At 38.5% G+C, this 14138-nt stretch overlaps 1 protein-coding gene across 2 annotated transcripts in view; it reads right to left on the bottom strand.

Annotated features, from left to right (window-relative positions):
- Positions 1-5080: 5080 nt before the first annotated feature.
- Positions 5081-14138, bottom strand: part of cds1 (CDP-diacylglycerol synthase (phosphatidate cytidylyltransferase) 1) — a 76051-nt gene continuing 66993 nt past the window's right edge. Inside the window, exons 11-14 of one of the 2 annotated variants that reach the window (XM_078543906.1) lie at positions 12312-12464; positions 8521-8640; positions 7494-7597; positions 5081-6797 (exon numbers count right to left, since the gene is read on the bottom strand). In XM_078543906.1, coding sequence (XP_078400032.1) covers positions 6665-6797; positions 7494-7597; positions 8521-8640; positions 12312-12464 — 510 coding nt within the window. In that variant the 3' untranslated portion in view covers positions 5081-6664. The remainder of the gene's footprint in view (positions 6798-7493; positions 7598-8520; positions 8641-12311; positions 12465-14138) is intronic. The other variant, XM_078543915.1, reaches the window with a different exon arrangement.

Below are 14138 nucleotides of genomic sequence, written 5' to 3'. Positions count from 1 at the left end.
GTTCCCCTGAGGCCTGTAAACAATGGGTGAGCTGTGGAGAACGCTACTGCTCACTCACCTCAGTCAAGGCCGCCAAGTGCACGTGGCCTGCGTGCTGTTGTGAAACACATCGGCGTGATGGACGATACGGCGGGGTTCCAAGAGCCTGGTGGGATGGTCTTTTAATTATATGCTAACGTATTACAATTAGCTCCCTGACGACTGATGGTGGGAAACGTGGCCCGCCATTGGCGGGCTGAACGGATGATCTTGACCTGCCTTCACGCTGTCATGAATCAGGTCGCGCCATGTTTTCTGCATATGCCAGCTATCACGCCCACCACCAGCGGGCTCGGAAAATTCTGCTCATAGTCTTTCATGTTGAAGATAGGCATACAGATGTTGAACCTTAGAGCATTGGCAATCAGTTGCCCAAGTGGAGACCGTGAAGTTGGGAGGAGTGCTGAGGTAAGTAGGTCCAGGAGTCCAGGATGCTAAGGTGCTTGGTGGAGGGGTGGGGTGGGGGAGAGAAGAGTTGCACTATATGGAAATGGATTTGCTGTAGCCAAGATTAGAGTCATAAGCTTTACACATAAGCATATATACATATATACAGGGCAAATGAGAACTTGTAATAATTTTTAAACAAAAATACATAGCTGTTTAAGGCAGCCGGTTTGGTCTCAAAAATAGTGAAATCAAAATGACGCAAGATATAATTTAGACATCTAATTTGTCCCTAGTTACACTGGGCTGGAATGATATTAGTTGAAAGAACCCATACTCAATGAGAGCAGCTTGAACAGAAAATGTTAAAGGAAAAGCCTTCATAATTCTTTTAAGGCAGTGAAAACTAGAAGATAGAATTGAAAAGCAGAAAACTTGTATTAAACTTATAAGTTTATAACTTTGGTGAAACCACACTTGGAAACATGTGCATAGCTCCGATATCCATATTACAAAGTGGATAGGGAGGAACTGGAGAAAGCACAAAAAAGATTTATACTGATGTTTGAGAGGTTATAATTGACTGAAAAAACTGTGATTTATTTTCTCTAGAAAATTGGGTGATCTAATAGGGTTATTAAATTATGAAGGTATTGGATAATGTAGACATTGAGATGTTTCCACTTGTAAACAAGTTCAAAACTAGGGGTCATAAATATATCAGCATTAATAAATCCAATAAGGGATTCAGAAGATTTTATTTTCAAACCAGCAGCATGGTTAGGGTATGGAACTGGCTACTACAGCGAGTAGTTGAGGTGAATAGCATAGATGTATGAAAGGGATATGAGCAAGAAAGGTACAGATGTTATTTTGTTAAGGTCAGATAAAGCAAGATGGAAATGGCCCGTTTCTGTGCTGTAATTTCTACATAATCCTATGTAATTTTTAACAGCTCAACAATGAGAGTTTTCACAGCCGAGTCTGATCCTGTTCAAAAGCACTTTGCAACTAAAGAGCGAGTGTCTCAACAGTACAGAAGTGCAAATTGTCTAAAATCAGAATTTTGTTACAGCAGAATAGATAGTCTTATGGAGGACACAAGGATTCTAACAGAATTTTAATCTGTTATGAAACCTATACATACCTTCGGAGGTCGGGAACTCAGGTTCCTGATGAACCTCAGGCATCAGGCGCATATGCCAGCTGGGAACAAGCCGCACTTGCACAATCTGGGTATTTTTCGTTCTTCAAGCTGAGGACCAGCCCTGTGTGCCTGAGCAGAAGGAAGAAAGAACAGCGCGAAAAGGTCAGATGGCCTGGAACAGAGTGCAATTGTGAGTAAGTGTCCCAGGGAGCAGGATACAGGAAGGGGACAGTGAGGCATCCCAAACCAGGGAGAGGCATAGGGAAAGGGCCCGAAAGGAAGTCCCAGGTAAGGGACAAAGACAGGAACAGAAATAGGAACTGTTAAGCTAAAAGAAAGCAGAGAAATAGGTTCCTAATTTAGAGCAGTGGTGCTCTGCTTGGCATGGCCAAAGATCAGAGGTTGTGCTTGGAAGGTAAAGCATGAGTGTACTTGGAGATGCAGAGGAGAAGAAACTCAGAAGGCAAAATTGAAACCCTGAAAGTTGGGTCGTGGTTGAAGCCGTCTGAGTGGGAGCGACTTTTGGAGAGAATTTCAAGGTAAGATCTTCAAATGTGGAGTGTGGAAACCCTCATGAGAAAGACGAACTTTCAGTGAAATGGATTGGCTCACAAAGTGACAAACGTCTGGGTGGATCCATGGAATCTGGTTTGACCTCGCACCGGTCATCTATTGTGTAGTATGTTGTATCAGACTACAGTTCGTCTATTAATTCACATGTATCACATACTTACCCTGAATGTTAGTATGATAGATATTGTAAATTTTTTATCTTTTTGAACTTGTATAGTAACAAGCTCAACAGCGCAACAAACCTGTTACAAAATCTATTCTTACCTTCGGAGGTTAGGAACTCCAATTCCTGATGAGCCTCGGAACTGGAACTAGGAACTGGCCACACATGTGCAGTCTGGGCATTTTTCATTCTTCGAGACTCATTGGGCTTGTATAGTAAAGTTTATTTTTGTTTGTTCAAAACCCATGGATTATTGTGGCTTTATTCACTTCATAAGCATCTTGAATCTCAAACTTCATCTACTTTAAATGTTAATGGTCCCTAAGTGGATCTCTTCCCACAACCCGGGGTCTGGCCAAAGATCATAACAATCTGACACACTGAAACATTTAAAACTTCATAAGCACTTGCAACTCTCTGCCAAAAGAACCAAGCAAAATGTATGCAAAAAATTATTTCCATAAGTAGTTTTAAATAGAGCTTTAAAAAAAAGTATAAATATACAACAGGAAAGCAAGAAAAAAAATTCAATTGCATGTTTACCAATCTGCACAGCACAAATAGATAATTGAAATAGAGCTGTCTGAAAACAGCTGAGCCAAAGGCACAGTTTTTAATGAGTACAAAGTCTATATGTAAATTTTGCACTAGGGGTGCATTGTATTTTTCTTTGTTAAATTAAGATTATGAAAATTTAGTCACTATGAAAAATTATTATTACACATGAAGAGTGCAATATGTGTATTTGGTGTAATGTTTAAAATTTTAAAAGGTTAATCAACCATTACAGTACTTTGTCATTCTTTTTGTTGATGTTTATAGCTATCTCCCTTGTCTGTGATCCTCAAACACATTGCTACAGGTCTCAATCCACAAGTCCCTGTATGGAGATGTTGTTGGAATTAAAACATTTTCTAAATGATAAAGATGGAGTTGCTTTATGCTAAATCTGAGAAGATGGTCCTTGAAAAAAATCACTTCAGATTAGGCCTCTTGCACCTATGCTTTTATCAGGGGGCTAATTTTGCAACTTTGCTGTGAAACCTTACTCACCGGCAGCAGATATTGAAAAATTATGCTTTGTGCACAGCCTAATCTACAATGGGTGCTCCCACCAGGCAAAGCTCCCCATCAAGATAACATCAGACAATTACTCCTGTCATATTTACTGTTATTTGTCCAGTCACACTTTACTGGAAGTAACTTTGCAAAATAATGGTTCTAAAAACGCACTTTTTAAAAAAAAACAGGGTATTGCAACAGCTATTTCAAACATTGCATTGATTTTTTTTTAATAGCACCATTTCATCCTCAAGATGTCCCAAAGCTCTCCTTAGCCAATGTGCACAGTAAAATAGCACAAAAGTTAAGATAAATAACCAGATAATCTGTTCTAGTAGGGCTGATTAGGCAATAAATGTTGGTTAGGATACTTGGAAAAGTCCCCTGCTCTTCTTTTACATACACCTGAGCGAGCAGACTTGGGTTTACATCTCAACCAAAAGACAAATGTGAACTACCCTATCAGCCAACATTTTCTATTTTTACTTCAGAATCCAATTTGTTGATTTTCCTTTTCACCTCAAAAAGTCAGTCATTGTTAACTGCCTTCATTAAAGAAATATTGAAACTGCCTTGATAAGCATATATAAAATACATCAATTTGCAAGTTTCGCGTTGTGTTTAATTAAAAGGATCAACAATATAGAATTTGATTTGCTAGCATTCTCACAAGGTCACTTTCAAAGAAATACTTAAATCTCCAGAAGAAAAAAAAAATGTTTACACATTGCCATCAAGTTCTAGAAAATGGACAAACTAACGAGAAACTTCTGCAGGGCTCAGGCCTTTGGAAGAGAAAACAAGTTTTTAAGAAAATGTAGTACAAACATGGAAACGCAACCAACCACAAAGTACTGCAGACTAGTTTTAAAAAAGTCAAAGAAGGCATGCAGCAACAATGACCTGCAGTTCAGAGCACTAATTATTACAAAACAGCCATTCTGATGAAGGAGCATCATAACCTGAAACTTTAACTCTGTTTTCCTCTACAGATGTTGTCTGATGAGTGTTTTCAGCATTTTAAAAAAAAATTCAATCTCGAGCATCTGCAGTATTTTGCTTTTCCATTACAAAATGATATTCCCTTCATTGCCAGTTATTTGCATTGCTTCATGGAGTTTCATTCTATATTTCCCTTGAATAAAGAAGATGAAGGGGTGATCTAGTTATGGTGCTTAAGGTGATCAAAGGAGTTGATAGGCTAGAAACAATTTACTATGATGGGTGAAGTCCAAGCAAGGGGGCATGGCTTTAAAATTAGAGCTAGGCCGTTCAGGGGTGATGTCAGAAAGCATTTCTTCAAATAAGAGATTGTGGAAATCTGGAACTCTTTCCTGCAAAAAGCTGTTGAGGCTAGAGCTTTGTCAGGCATGCGTATTAAGGGTTATGGAACAAAGGCGAGTAGAGATACAGATCAGCCATGATCTAACCGAATAGTGGAACAGGCTCAAGGGGCTAAGGGGCATATCTTGTGAAAAATGTAACTGTCACCCATTAATCCAACCTGGTGGAAATGCTCATCTCATTTGTTAGATCATCCCCATTCAGCAAAGTCTCCCAACTCTGATTTAAAGTATCTCAAATTTTCAAAGACAACTTGCAAAATTTCTTAAATTATTTTAGACAATTACATACACTATCTATACAACAATAACTGATCTTTTTTTAAAACAAGATCTATAAAAACGTGCATTTTGCAACAGTGCATTCAAGCCTCATCACAGGCATATAGTGAATTTCAAGCTAAATGCCTTCAATTTATTGTTCTTTTCGCAGCAGTACATCATCTTATTCTTGTGCACTTAGGATTTAAAACCTGCATAATGAGAACAGACTCCACAGAGAAACAAACAATTGAGAAATCCTGCAATGATATAAAACTAATAAAACTATGAAAGGGAACTTCCAAAAACAATTGAACCACCAGAGCTTCCTTCATAATTCAAATCGGATTAGTAATTAACTGAGGGTTTAACAAAGATGCATTATACAGTAAAAATTCTGAATACTTTTAGAATGCTGCCTACATAGATCAATGGAAGGTGTACTGCCTTGCTGAAGTGCTATTAACCAAACAGTCAATGGTGGTCAAAATATACATTTCACAGACTATTCTACAATACATTTTAGTAGAGTAATCAAAAAAATTCTGTGTTTTCTAAAGGCACACTACTGCAGTAGTCCACTAAAGGATGATCCATGGTTCCATGCTACCAGCGAAGAGTTGCAGGTCAGTGAATCAGGGCCATAATATTGTAGCCCTACCTGCAACTTGTGGACCCGATAAGCAGTGTTTCTCTCTTGGAAACACTAGATTGGAGAATCATTCCTTATTTTGTGCATTCCAGTTTTACTTCGTGAATATTCAACTGCATCAATTACTTGGCAAATTTGTACATTCTATATAAAATTAAAATTCCTCTCAGCTTTACAGTACAATCCAAACTTAAATTGTTCTTCTTTTTCTTAAATACATTCAAGTTCATAAATGATTACAAATAATTACATACTTGCATCTATATTCATATATACTTACAGATTATATACACTCAGTGCCATGTCATCTGCCACAAGATTAATCCTCACAGATTATTGGCTTTAATCAGCTCATTCTGTTGCAAAAACTCAAGTTACTTTTTGTTTAAATAAAAATTGTACCATAAATCTCATTACAAAACACAAACTGCAGGTGAATTTCCTTACATTTTGCAGAATAGGCTAGAGATTGACCAGTGTTCTATTTTACAGCAATTAAAATTAATTTATCTTCTAAATTTACTCGATATTAATACCATTGCTACAAGTATAAATTCTGATGCAGTTACATTAATAGATCCTTAGAAGTGTTTACAATTTTCCCATTGATGTTCATGCTCAAAAGAAGTGAAGATATATGTATGTAATCTTGATATTATAGTATGGATACTGAAATTAGCATCAATCCCTGCATAATACATTCAAGTTCAACCCCAACTGCCAAAATTGAAAGGATATAAGCCTCAACTTTGAAGAATTTAGTTTGGATCCAAGGTATTAAAAAATTAATTGCAGGATATTTCACTGAGATTACATTACTGGGTACATTTCAAACTAAAGACTCCCAATCATATGACTCTGAACCTGCATTTCTACTGGCAGGTTAAAGCATTAGTTAATGAGTATAAGTAAGTCTCAGTCGCACAAGTGCTAGGTATTGTGACTAGCATAAACAACCTTAAACGGAGTGCTTCAGAAATTCTTGACTTGGACTCATGCAGTTTTCAGCACTCTGACAAGGAAAATATGTCTGAATGCTACTGTTCACTTATTGCTGGCTGAAGTGCTCCTTTCTCTAATAAATGAGATTTCAGGACATTGTAGATATGTAACTGCTGTTCTGGTTGAAGTACTAACAGTTGCTGTAAGACTTTGCTGGGATTTGGTCCTCTGCAAAAGACCAGAATGAAACAGAAGAACATTAGCTACAGACACTACTACATTTATAATTGCATTAAAATTTAGTTTTTAAAAATACAAATTGGGAATACTCAGGGAGAGGGGAGCGAAGTAGACTGAGGAATTGTGATCTATTCCCTTTCTGCCCCTCTCTGCTCGAGTTGTGCTTCAGGAGGATAAAATATAAGGCTTTTGTATAACAAATAGCCAATAACAAATCTGGAATTGGAAGCTTGTCACAGTGATGGTGACCATGAAACTATCACCAATTATCATAAAAACCCATCTGGTTCACTATGCCCTGTAGGGAAGTAAATCTGCCATCCTTGCCTGTTCTGGCCTACATGTGACTCCAGAATCACAGCTATGTGGTTGACTCTTAACTGCCCTCTGAAATGGCCTAGCAAGCCACTCAGTTCAAGGGCAATTAGGGATGGGCAACAAATGCTGACCTTGCTCATGCCCACTTCCCATGAAAGAAGAAAAAAATCTAAACTGACAGTTCAGTGCAGTACTGAGGCAGTGCTAAACTGTTGGAGGTGTCATCTTGCACAATTGGATAACTAAACAGAAGAATGGGTATTTATATATGCTTCTATTCATGAATCTTCATAATGGGATTCCCTTTAACACATTTTGTATACATTTATAGACAACTACACAAGAGTGGAAGGGAAACTGATTTACCTGATGAAACTAGTAATGTAAACATGAACAAAGGTAGCCATCAGATATTGACAATCAAAGCGGTCCACAATTCCACCATGCCCTGGAATAGTGTCAGCAAAATCCTAATGAAAATACAAGTCAAACTTACCAAACAGAAAATAGTAAATGTTCCACAAGCGTTAACATTTAATTTTAGTAAGTTGTTGATTTTGTCAAAAGAGTCCAAATTTTCCTTAGTTTCTACTTTCTTCTTCCTATATAGTTATTTTCTAAGGTTCTATGCTAAATTTTTAAACACCTCCTTGTATGTACCCATTAGAATCTTCTCTCCCCAGCCCCCATGCCATTAACCATGGTGAGGTCAAAGCTGAAGGTAGCCAGACAGCTGCTAAGCTTCCACCAATAATTGTTTAAAAGTTATCAAATTGTTCCTTTGCTTCTCTTTCAGGGAAGCATTTTGCTTTACCTCAGCATTGTTATGCTATCATAGCAGGCAACTTATTGGAAAGTCACGAGATACAGGTTCATAGCTTTAATTCTGCACTCATTGGTACATAAGCACACAGTCATTATTGAATATGCAAATCTAAGAGCGTATGAATTTTACAAAAATATGTCAAACATGAGCCAATCACAAAAAATAAAAACTGGGAAAACAAAGGAAAAACTTACACAGCTGAGTCAAGTACAGATATGGCTTAATTCTACTTTAGGCAACCAACACAAATTTAGAGTTTTGACCAGGAAAGGTTTTACTCCTGACAGCCACATTATCAAATCTGGTGCTGGAGGGAGAGTGTTGTTGAAATGAAACAACATATCTACTTTGTAATCATCTTCCTGATTTCGAAATATGCACAAATACTTAACAGGGCTACTGTAATCTTCAAAACTGAACGACCATTGGAAATGCTTTGAATGCATGTACAAATAACATAGAATAGTTGATCCTTTAAGTGTGCTCCTCCTCTAAAGTGATAGTCTTAAAAACATTGTACATTATATTGGGCTACAAATATACAGATAATCCAATTGTGATACTTGCTTTGATTTTGAAAGCTCGTTTGAATCCGCTGGCAAAAAAGCCTCCAAAAGGCCCAATTAAGGATGCAAATGTAGAAAGAGCAATGCTGTGTATCTGAAATGGGAATAGATGCACTGTTTCCTGTGTGGGGAGAAAAAAAAAATCAGACCAAATAGTTAGAAAAATAAAATGTGAATTTGTTGGTCTCAGGTTTAAAATGAGCAAACAGTGGGTTGCAGGTTTGCCTGTGCTGGTTTTATCAAGGTCACATAACAGTGTGTGGGGTCTGCCTTGCATACATTTTCCTTTAGGCTTGGATTTCTGGGCATACTTTGATGATGAACAGAATTGTGTTGCATCTCCACTGTAATTTCATTTATACAGGCAAATGGCACAGGTGCCAAAATCATTCACCCAAAATAGGCCTCTAATTCTGCCCTCTAGTGCACCCCCAATTTTAATTGTTCCCCAACCTAAATTAAGCAGTGTAATTGCAAAGCATATATAATGGAACCAATATTCCAACACTGGGTGCCCCAGGATTCATGGAAGCCTGAATCTACATTGTACTCAAAGTACCAAGCAAGTATGCTGGAAGTAAGATTTTATGTTTAACCCCAACTAATGTCAAACTAAATTCTTTCACATAATAAAGTAACAGAATGGTTAAACGAACATAGAAGTTAGCAAAATTTTTTGGAAGATTTTCTAAATTCAGATTTCAAACTCCACTGCACCAGTCATCTTTGTCCAGGCTTCTAAAAAAAAACTCAAAGTTAGTTGCTTAATTCATGCATCACTGGGAACAATGACATTTGCACTAATTAACATGTTGTGCGCATCACTATTATTGCAGTATATAAGTTTTTACATAAAATGGTAATGAGAGAAAGATATCTATCAACACAGCTGATTATACATTTCTCCAACTTTTCTAATGCAGCTTTGTCTTGATCCATAGATGTCATGTTCTTTTAAGGTACACCATTCTCCCAGTACAGCAGTAGTCTCCACAGACTTAATCCTGTGAGCCACAGATTACAGTACTCATGATGTATGATAGCCCTGAATGCATATTGCTAGAAGTAGCTTAATCACCTTAAGCAACAACACTTCCTCGCAGCTGTGAAATGCTCTTCCTACTTCAGGGTCATTCCTCAAGAGCATTGAATAATCTCAAATTCCCTTTCACAAACTTCCTTCCTCTGATCTTCCTTCCATGCAGCATCTACCTTTATCTCCAATATTAAAATCACAACATCCATCCTAGCACTCTCAACTCAGCTTCTACTCTCATACTTTGAAGCTTATCTCAAGTTTTTACTTAAACTCACTCAACTTCCAAATGTGCTTGCCAATGCTGTCAACCTTTCTCTCAAGAATCACCGTTTTCATCCAACTGAAAACTAGTAGCATTCATCTTATTAAAAAGCTCACATTTGCATCACTTATTTTCTTAAAATGCTACCTTACGTCAGACCAATCTATCCTCTCAAGGTCCATAAATATATCACTGCCATCCAACTACATTCTTGTATTTCTCTCCCTCAGTAATCCCTGTTGAAGTTTATCCAATTTGATTCCTTTTTTAGTCTTGTTCACACGGTGTGAGCATCCTGGTAAAGCCAGCTTTTATTGCCCATCCCTAATGATCCTCACGGTGGTGGTGGTGGTGAGCCACCTTGTTGAAGTACTGCAGTTCATGTGTTACCCAGAGTGCTGTTAGGGAGGGAGTCCCAGGATTTTGATGCAGTGATAGTGAAAGAACAGCGATATAGATCCATGTCAAGATGGGTATGACTGGGGCACTTGCAGGTGGTGCTGCTCCCATGCATCTTCTGCCCTTTCCCTACTAAGTGCTAGGTAGGGGTCACGGGTTTGGAAAGAAGGTGCTACCAAAGGAGGCTTGTCAAGTTACTGGAGTCTATCCTGCAGATGATACCAACTGCTGCTACAGTGTGCTAGGCTGGAAGGGCTGAATGCTTAAGGTGGGGGATGGGGTGCCAATCAAGTGAGCTGCTTTTTCCCGGATGGTGTCAAGCTTCGAGTGTTTTAGAGCTGCACTTATCTAGGCAAGTGGATTGTATTCAGGAGTCAGGAGGTGAGTTACTCACCATTGAATTCTCAGCTTCCGACCTGTATTTGTAAGCACAGTATTTATATGGCTGGTCCAATTAAGCTGCTGGTCAATGGTGACCCCCAGGATACTGATGATTGAAGATTTAGCGTTGGTAATACCATTGAACATCAAGGGAGGAGTTTAGATTCTCTCTTGTTGAAGATGGTCATTGCCTGGCATGAATGTTACTTGCTCCTCATCAGCCCAAGCCTGAATACTGTCCAGGTCTTGCAGCACAGACTACTTCAGTATTTGAGGAGTCATGAATGGAACTGAGTGTTCAGTGTTGTGCAATCATCAGCAAACATCCCCACTTATGACCTTATGATGGGGGGATAATGATGGAGGGAAGCAGCTGAAGATGATTGGACTGAGGACACTATCCTGAGGAACTCCTACAGCGATATTTCAGCCCTGTGATGATTGGGCTCAAACAACCACAACCGTCCTCCTTTACACTTGGTATGACTCCAACCAGTGCAAATTGTCCCTCTGATTCCAATAACTTCAATTTTGTTAGGACTCCTTGATGCTGCCTTATTGTCAAGGGCGATCACTCTCGCCTCAGCTCTGGAATTCGGCTCTTTTGTCCATGGTTGGACCAAGGTGATAATGAGGTCTGGAGCTAAGTGCCCCTGGCAGAACCCAAGCTGAGCATCATTGAGTAGGTTATTGTCGCCTAAGTGTCACTTGATAGCACTGTTGATTCCATCTTCCATCATTTTTCTGATGACAGAGTAGAATGATGGGACAGTAATTGGCCGGACTGGATGTGTCCTGCTTTTTTGTGAATAGGTCATACTTGGGCAATTTACCATTGTTACCATGCCCTGATACATCCAAAACACTGAAATTCAATGATAATTAGTTTTCACTGTGACCAACAGCTCACCATGTTGCCTCATTATGTCTACCTCCTTTGACATTAATAACTATTCCATTCTTCTCCATAGTCCATCTCTGCACATGGTTCTCTCATAGTTTCACTCCCATCTTTTCCAAAATAACCACTACATATATCAAATATATTTTGCTCCTGTGGCATACAGTCACTTTTAGTGCTCCACAGCACCATCTTTGATCCCCCTTCTTTTGTCATATTTGTCATGGTACCTCTTACTGAGAAGTCGCAAGCACACGGTCAGGTTCCACATATCTTGTAAGAACACGTAGCCTTGTGCCTCTGCATTCCCAAAGAATGCAAAGTTACTGCTGTAACATTCAACTGGCTTTTCAACATCCAATCTTGGAGAAGTTGAAATGTTATCCTGCTCAATGTCAACGAAACAAAATTTCCTGGTTTGGTTCCTGTCTCCACATCCTACCTCCATTCCATCAAACTCCTAGATTCCATAGTCATGATAGATTCCATGGCAGCATAAACTTGACGATCTGTTTAACCCCGAGATTGGCTTTTGATTTACATAAGATCTGTGGCTAAAACGACTTTGACCAGCTTGCGAACATTGAGCAAGGTAGGGGTGGGCATGCGCGATGCTGTTTTAATTATGCCCTTGATTACCACCACTTCCCCCTCCCTCTCCACACCCCCAAAATTCATCCTTTGATGCATAGTATTCATTTCTCTTCCATACAAGGCACTCAGGTAATACTTATTTTACGAACAGCACTGTACAAATTTAAAGCGTTGCTAGAAACAGCTAGAAACTTTAACAAAAAATGCACTCCTCACCCATCCAAGAGCAGATTGAAGTACAGATGGAAGCATGTATTCCTGCAGGTGGAACAAGAGTGAAGGTTCACAGTCAACAATAAAGCTGTTGGTTTCACTGTTGTAATCCACTGGACACACAAAGTAATTGTAGCTTGATAATGCGTAGGCAAACTAGAAGGAGATAAATGAGAATTAATTTTTAAAAAATGATCAAAATTTTTTCATGAAGAACTATTACTCTTAAAAATTGCATGAAAATTGCCTTTCTTCTAAAAATTCTGTCAACATCATTCAAATATAAACTCTTGATTTTTATAATACATTTTAAGATTTACGAAACTTTTCACTTTTTGTGAAAATGATTAATTTCATGATTCATATGTTTTAGGAGCATGATTTTTAGTTCTGAAATTGAAATTTAAATATAAGACAATAAAGCACCAGGCTTGGGAGGCTGTTAAACAGGTCTAAAGTAATTGCAGTTCAGAGGATGGCCTGTCTTACTGAAGAACGCCAGAATTGGAGAGTGGGAAAACACTAAAATAATTGGTGGCCTCTTTCTGAGTTTCTTAGAGGAGACAAGAAGTTCACAGTTATCTTCATAAGGGGTTTAGATTACTCAAATGGTTTCCCAGGACACAGGGAATGTTTCGGAATGGGAAATAGTGAGTTAAAATCTCTATCTGGGACTTCCCAGGGGTGCCACATTGTTGTGGGGATAGATTGCAGCGAGTTGGTTTTCTTGGTTATCTGTGTTTTTTTCTAACAGAAGCAGGCAGTTGGAGCCTGTGAGCAGCCGAGACAAGCGAGAGAAGATAATGTGCTGGGAGCTGTAGACCAGAAGACAAGAGCCATCAGAAACCAAGGGTACTGTCTGATTTTGGAATCACTGAGCAAGAAAGCATTGAGTCCCACTTTTGAGCTGGTGTGTCCACAATCGTGAAGTGCTTAAAAGAGTTGGAGGGTTGTCTAGCTGGATGCTAGTGGAAGGACCCCAAGAAATCTCATACCTTGGAGAATAGCACGAACACTGAGAAGAATCAAAGTCAATTCCTGAGAGCTGTGGCACACCTTGGTTTGGACCCAGGAGAAATGAAGGAACCCTCAAGAACCTGTAAAGTACAGGAGAACTCTTGGGTGGAAATAAAAGCAGAACGGAGAGTGTCCTGTTAAGATTTCTGGGCTTAAAGAATAAGTGTTTATGAAATATAGTGTTAAGTTACTAATACTTGCTTTGGTTAATTCTTGTACAGTAAAGGATTTTGTTTAAAGTGTGAAACCTTGCGGCGTAATTCTTTCAGTTCATAACTGGGAGCTTGATTTTCTTTTAAAAAGTTACTGGTCTCTACTGAGATCAGAACACACTTTAGAATTACTTTTAAAGATTCAATTTGGGATATCAAATTATCCCTGAAATAATTATATTGTGTATACAAAATCTGACACAAAGATTTCATAAGTAAGAAAGAAAAACAAAAACTGTTATTGTGACTGCATCAAAATAAAAAATGCAAACCCAAAATTGTCCCAAGGGCTAGAAGAGGAATATTCATAGCGAACCAAATAATAATATATGCACAGAAACAAAGACAAAGGCACCTTATGTTTATGTGCTATGTTCCAAATATATGCTAATTATAAAACACCAACTAGGAGGCCGACTCGACACAAAACCTCTGAGCTTCTTTTGCTCGAATGAATAAATAACATGGTCAGTTTTTAAAGATTTTCCAAAGCAGATCATATAGACATGTTTCTGATGAATAAAATGGAAACAAATCAGATCTGACCATATATTCAAGTGAAGAAAGAGATAATTTTCCAGGGAGCGGGGTGGCAAGGCTT

The sequence above is a fragment of the Cetorhinus maximus genome, chromosome 1 (genome assembly GCF_964194155.1).
Source record: "Cetorhinus maximus chromosome 1, sCetMax3.hap1.1, whole genome shotgun sequence".
NCBI classification, from domain to species: domain Eukaryota; kingdom Metazoa; phylum Chordata; class Chondrichthyes; order Lamniformes; family Cetorhinidae; genus Cetorhinus; species Cetorhinus maximus.
This window is presented reverse-complemented; position numbering and strand designations above follow the sequence as displayed.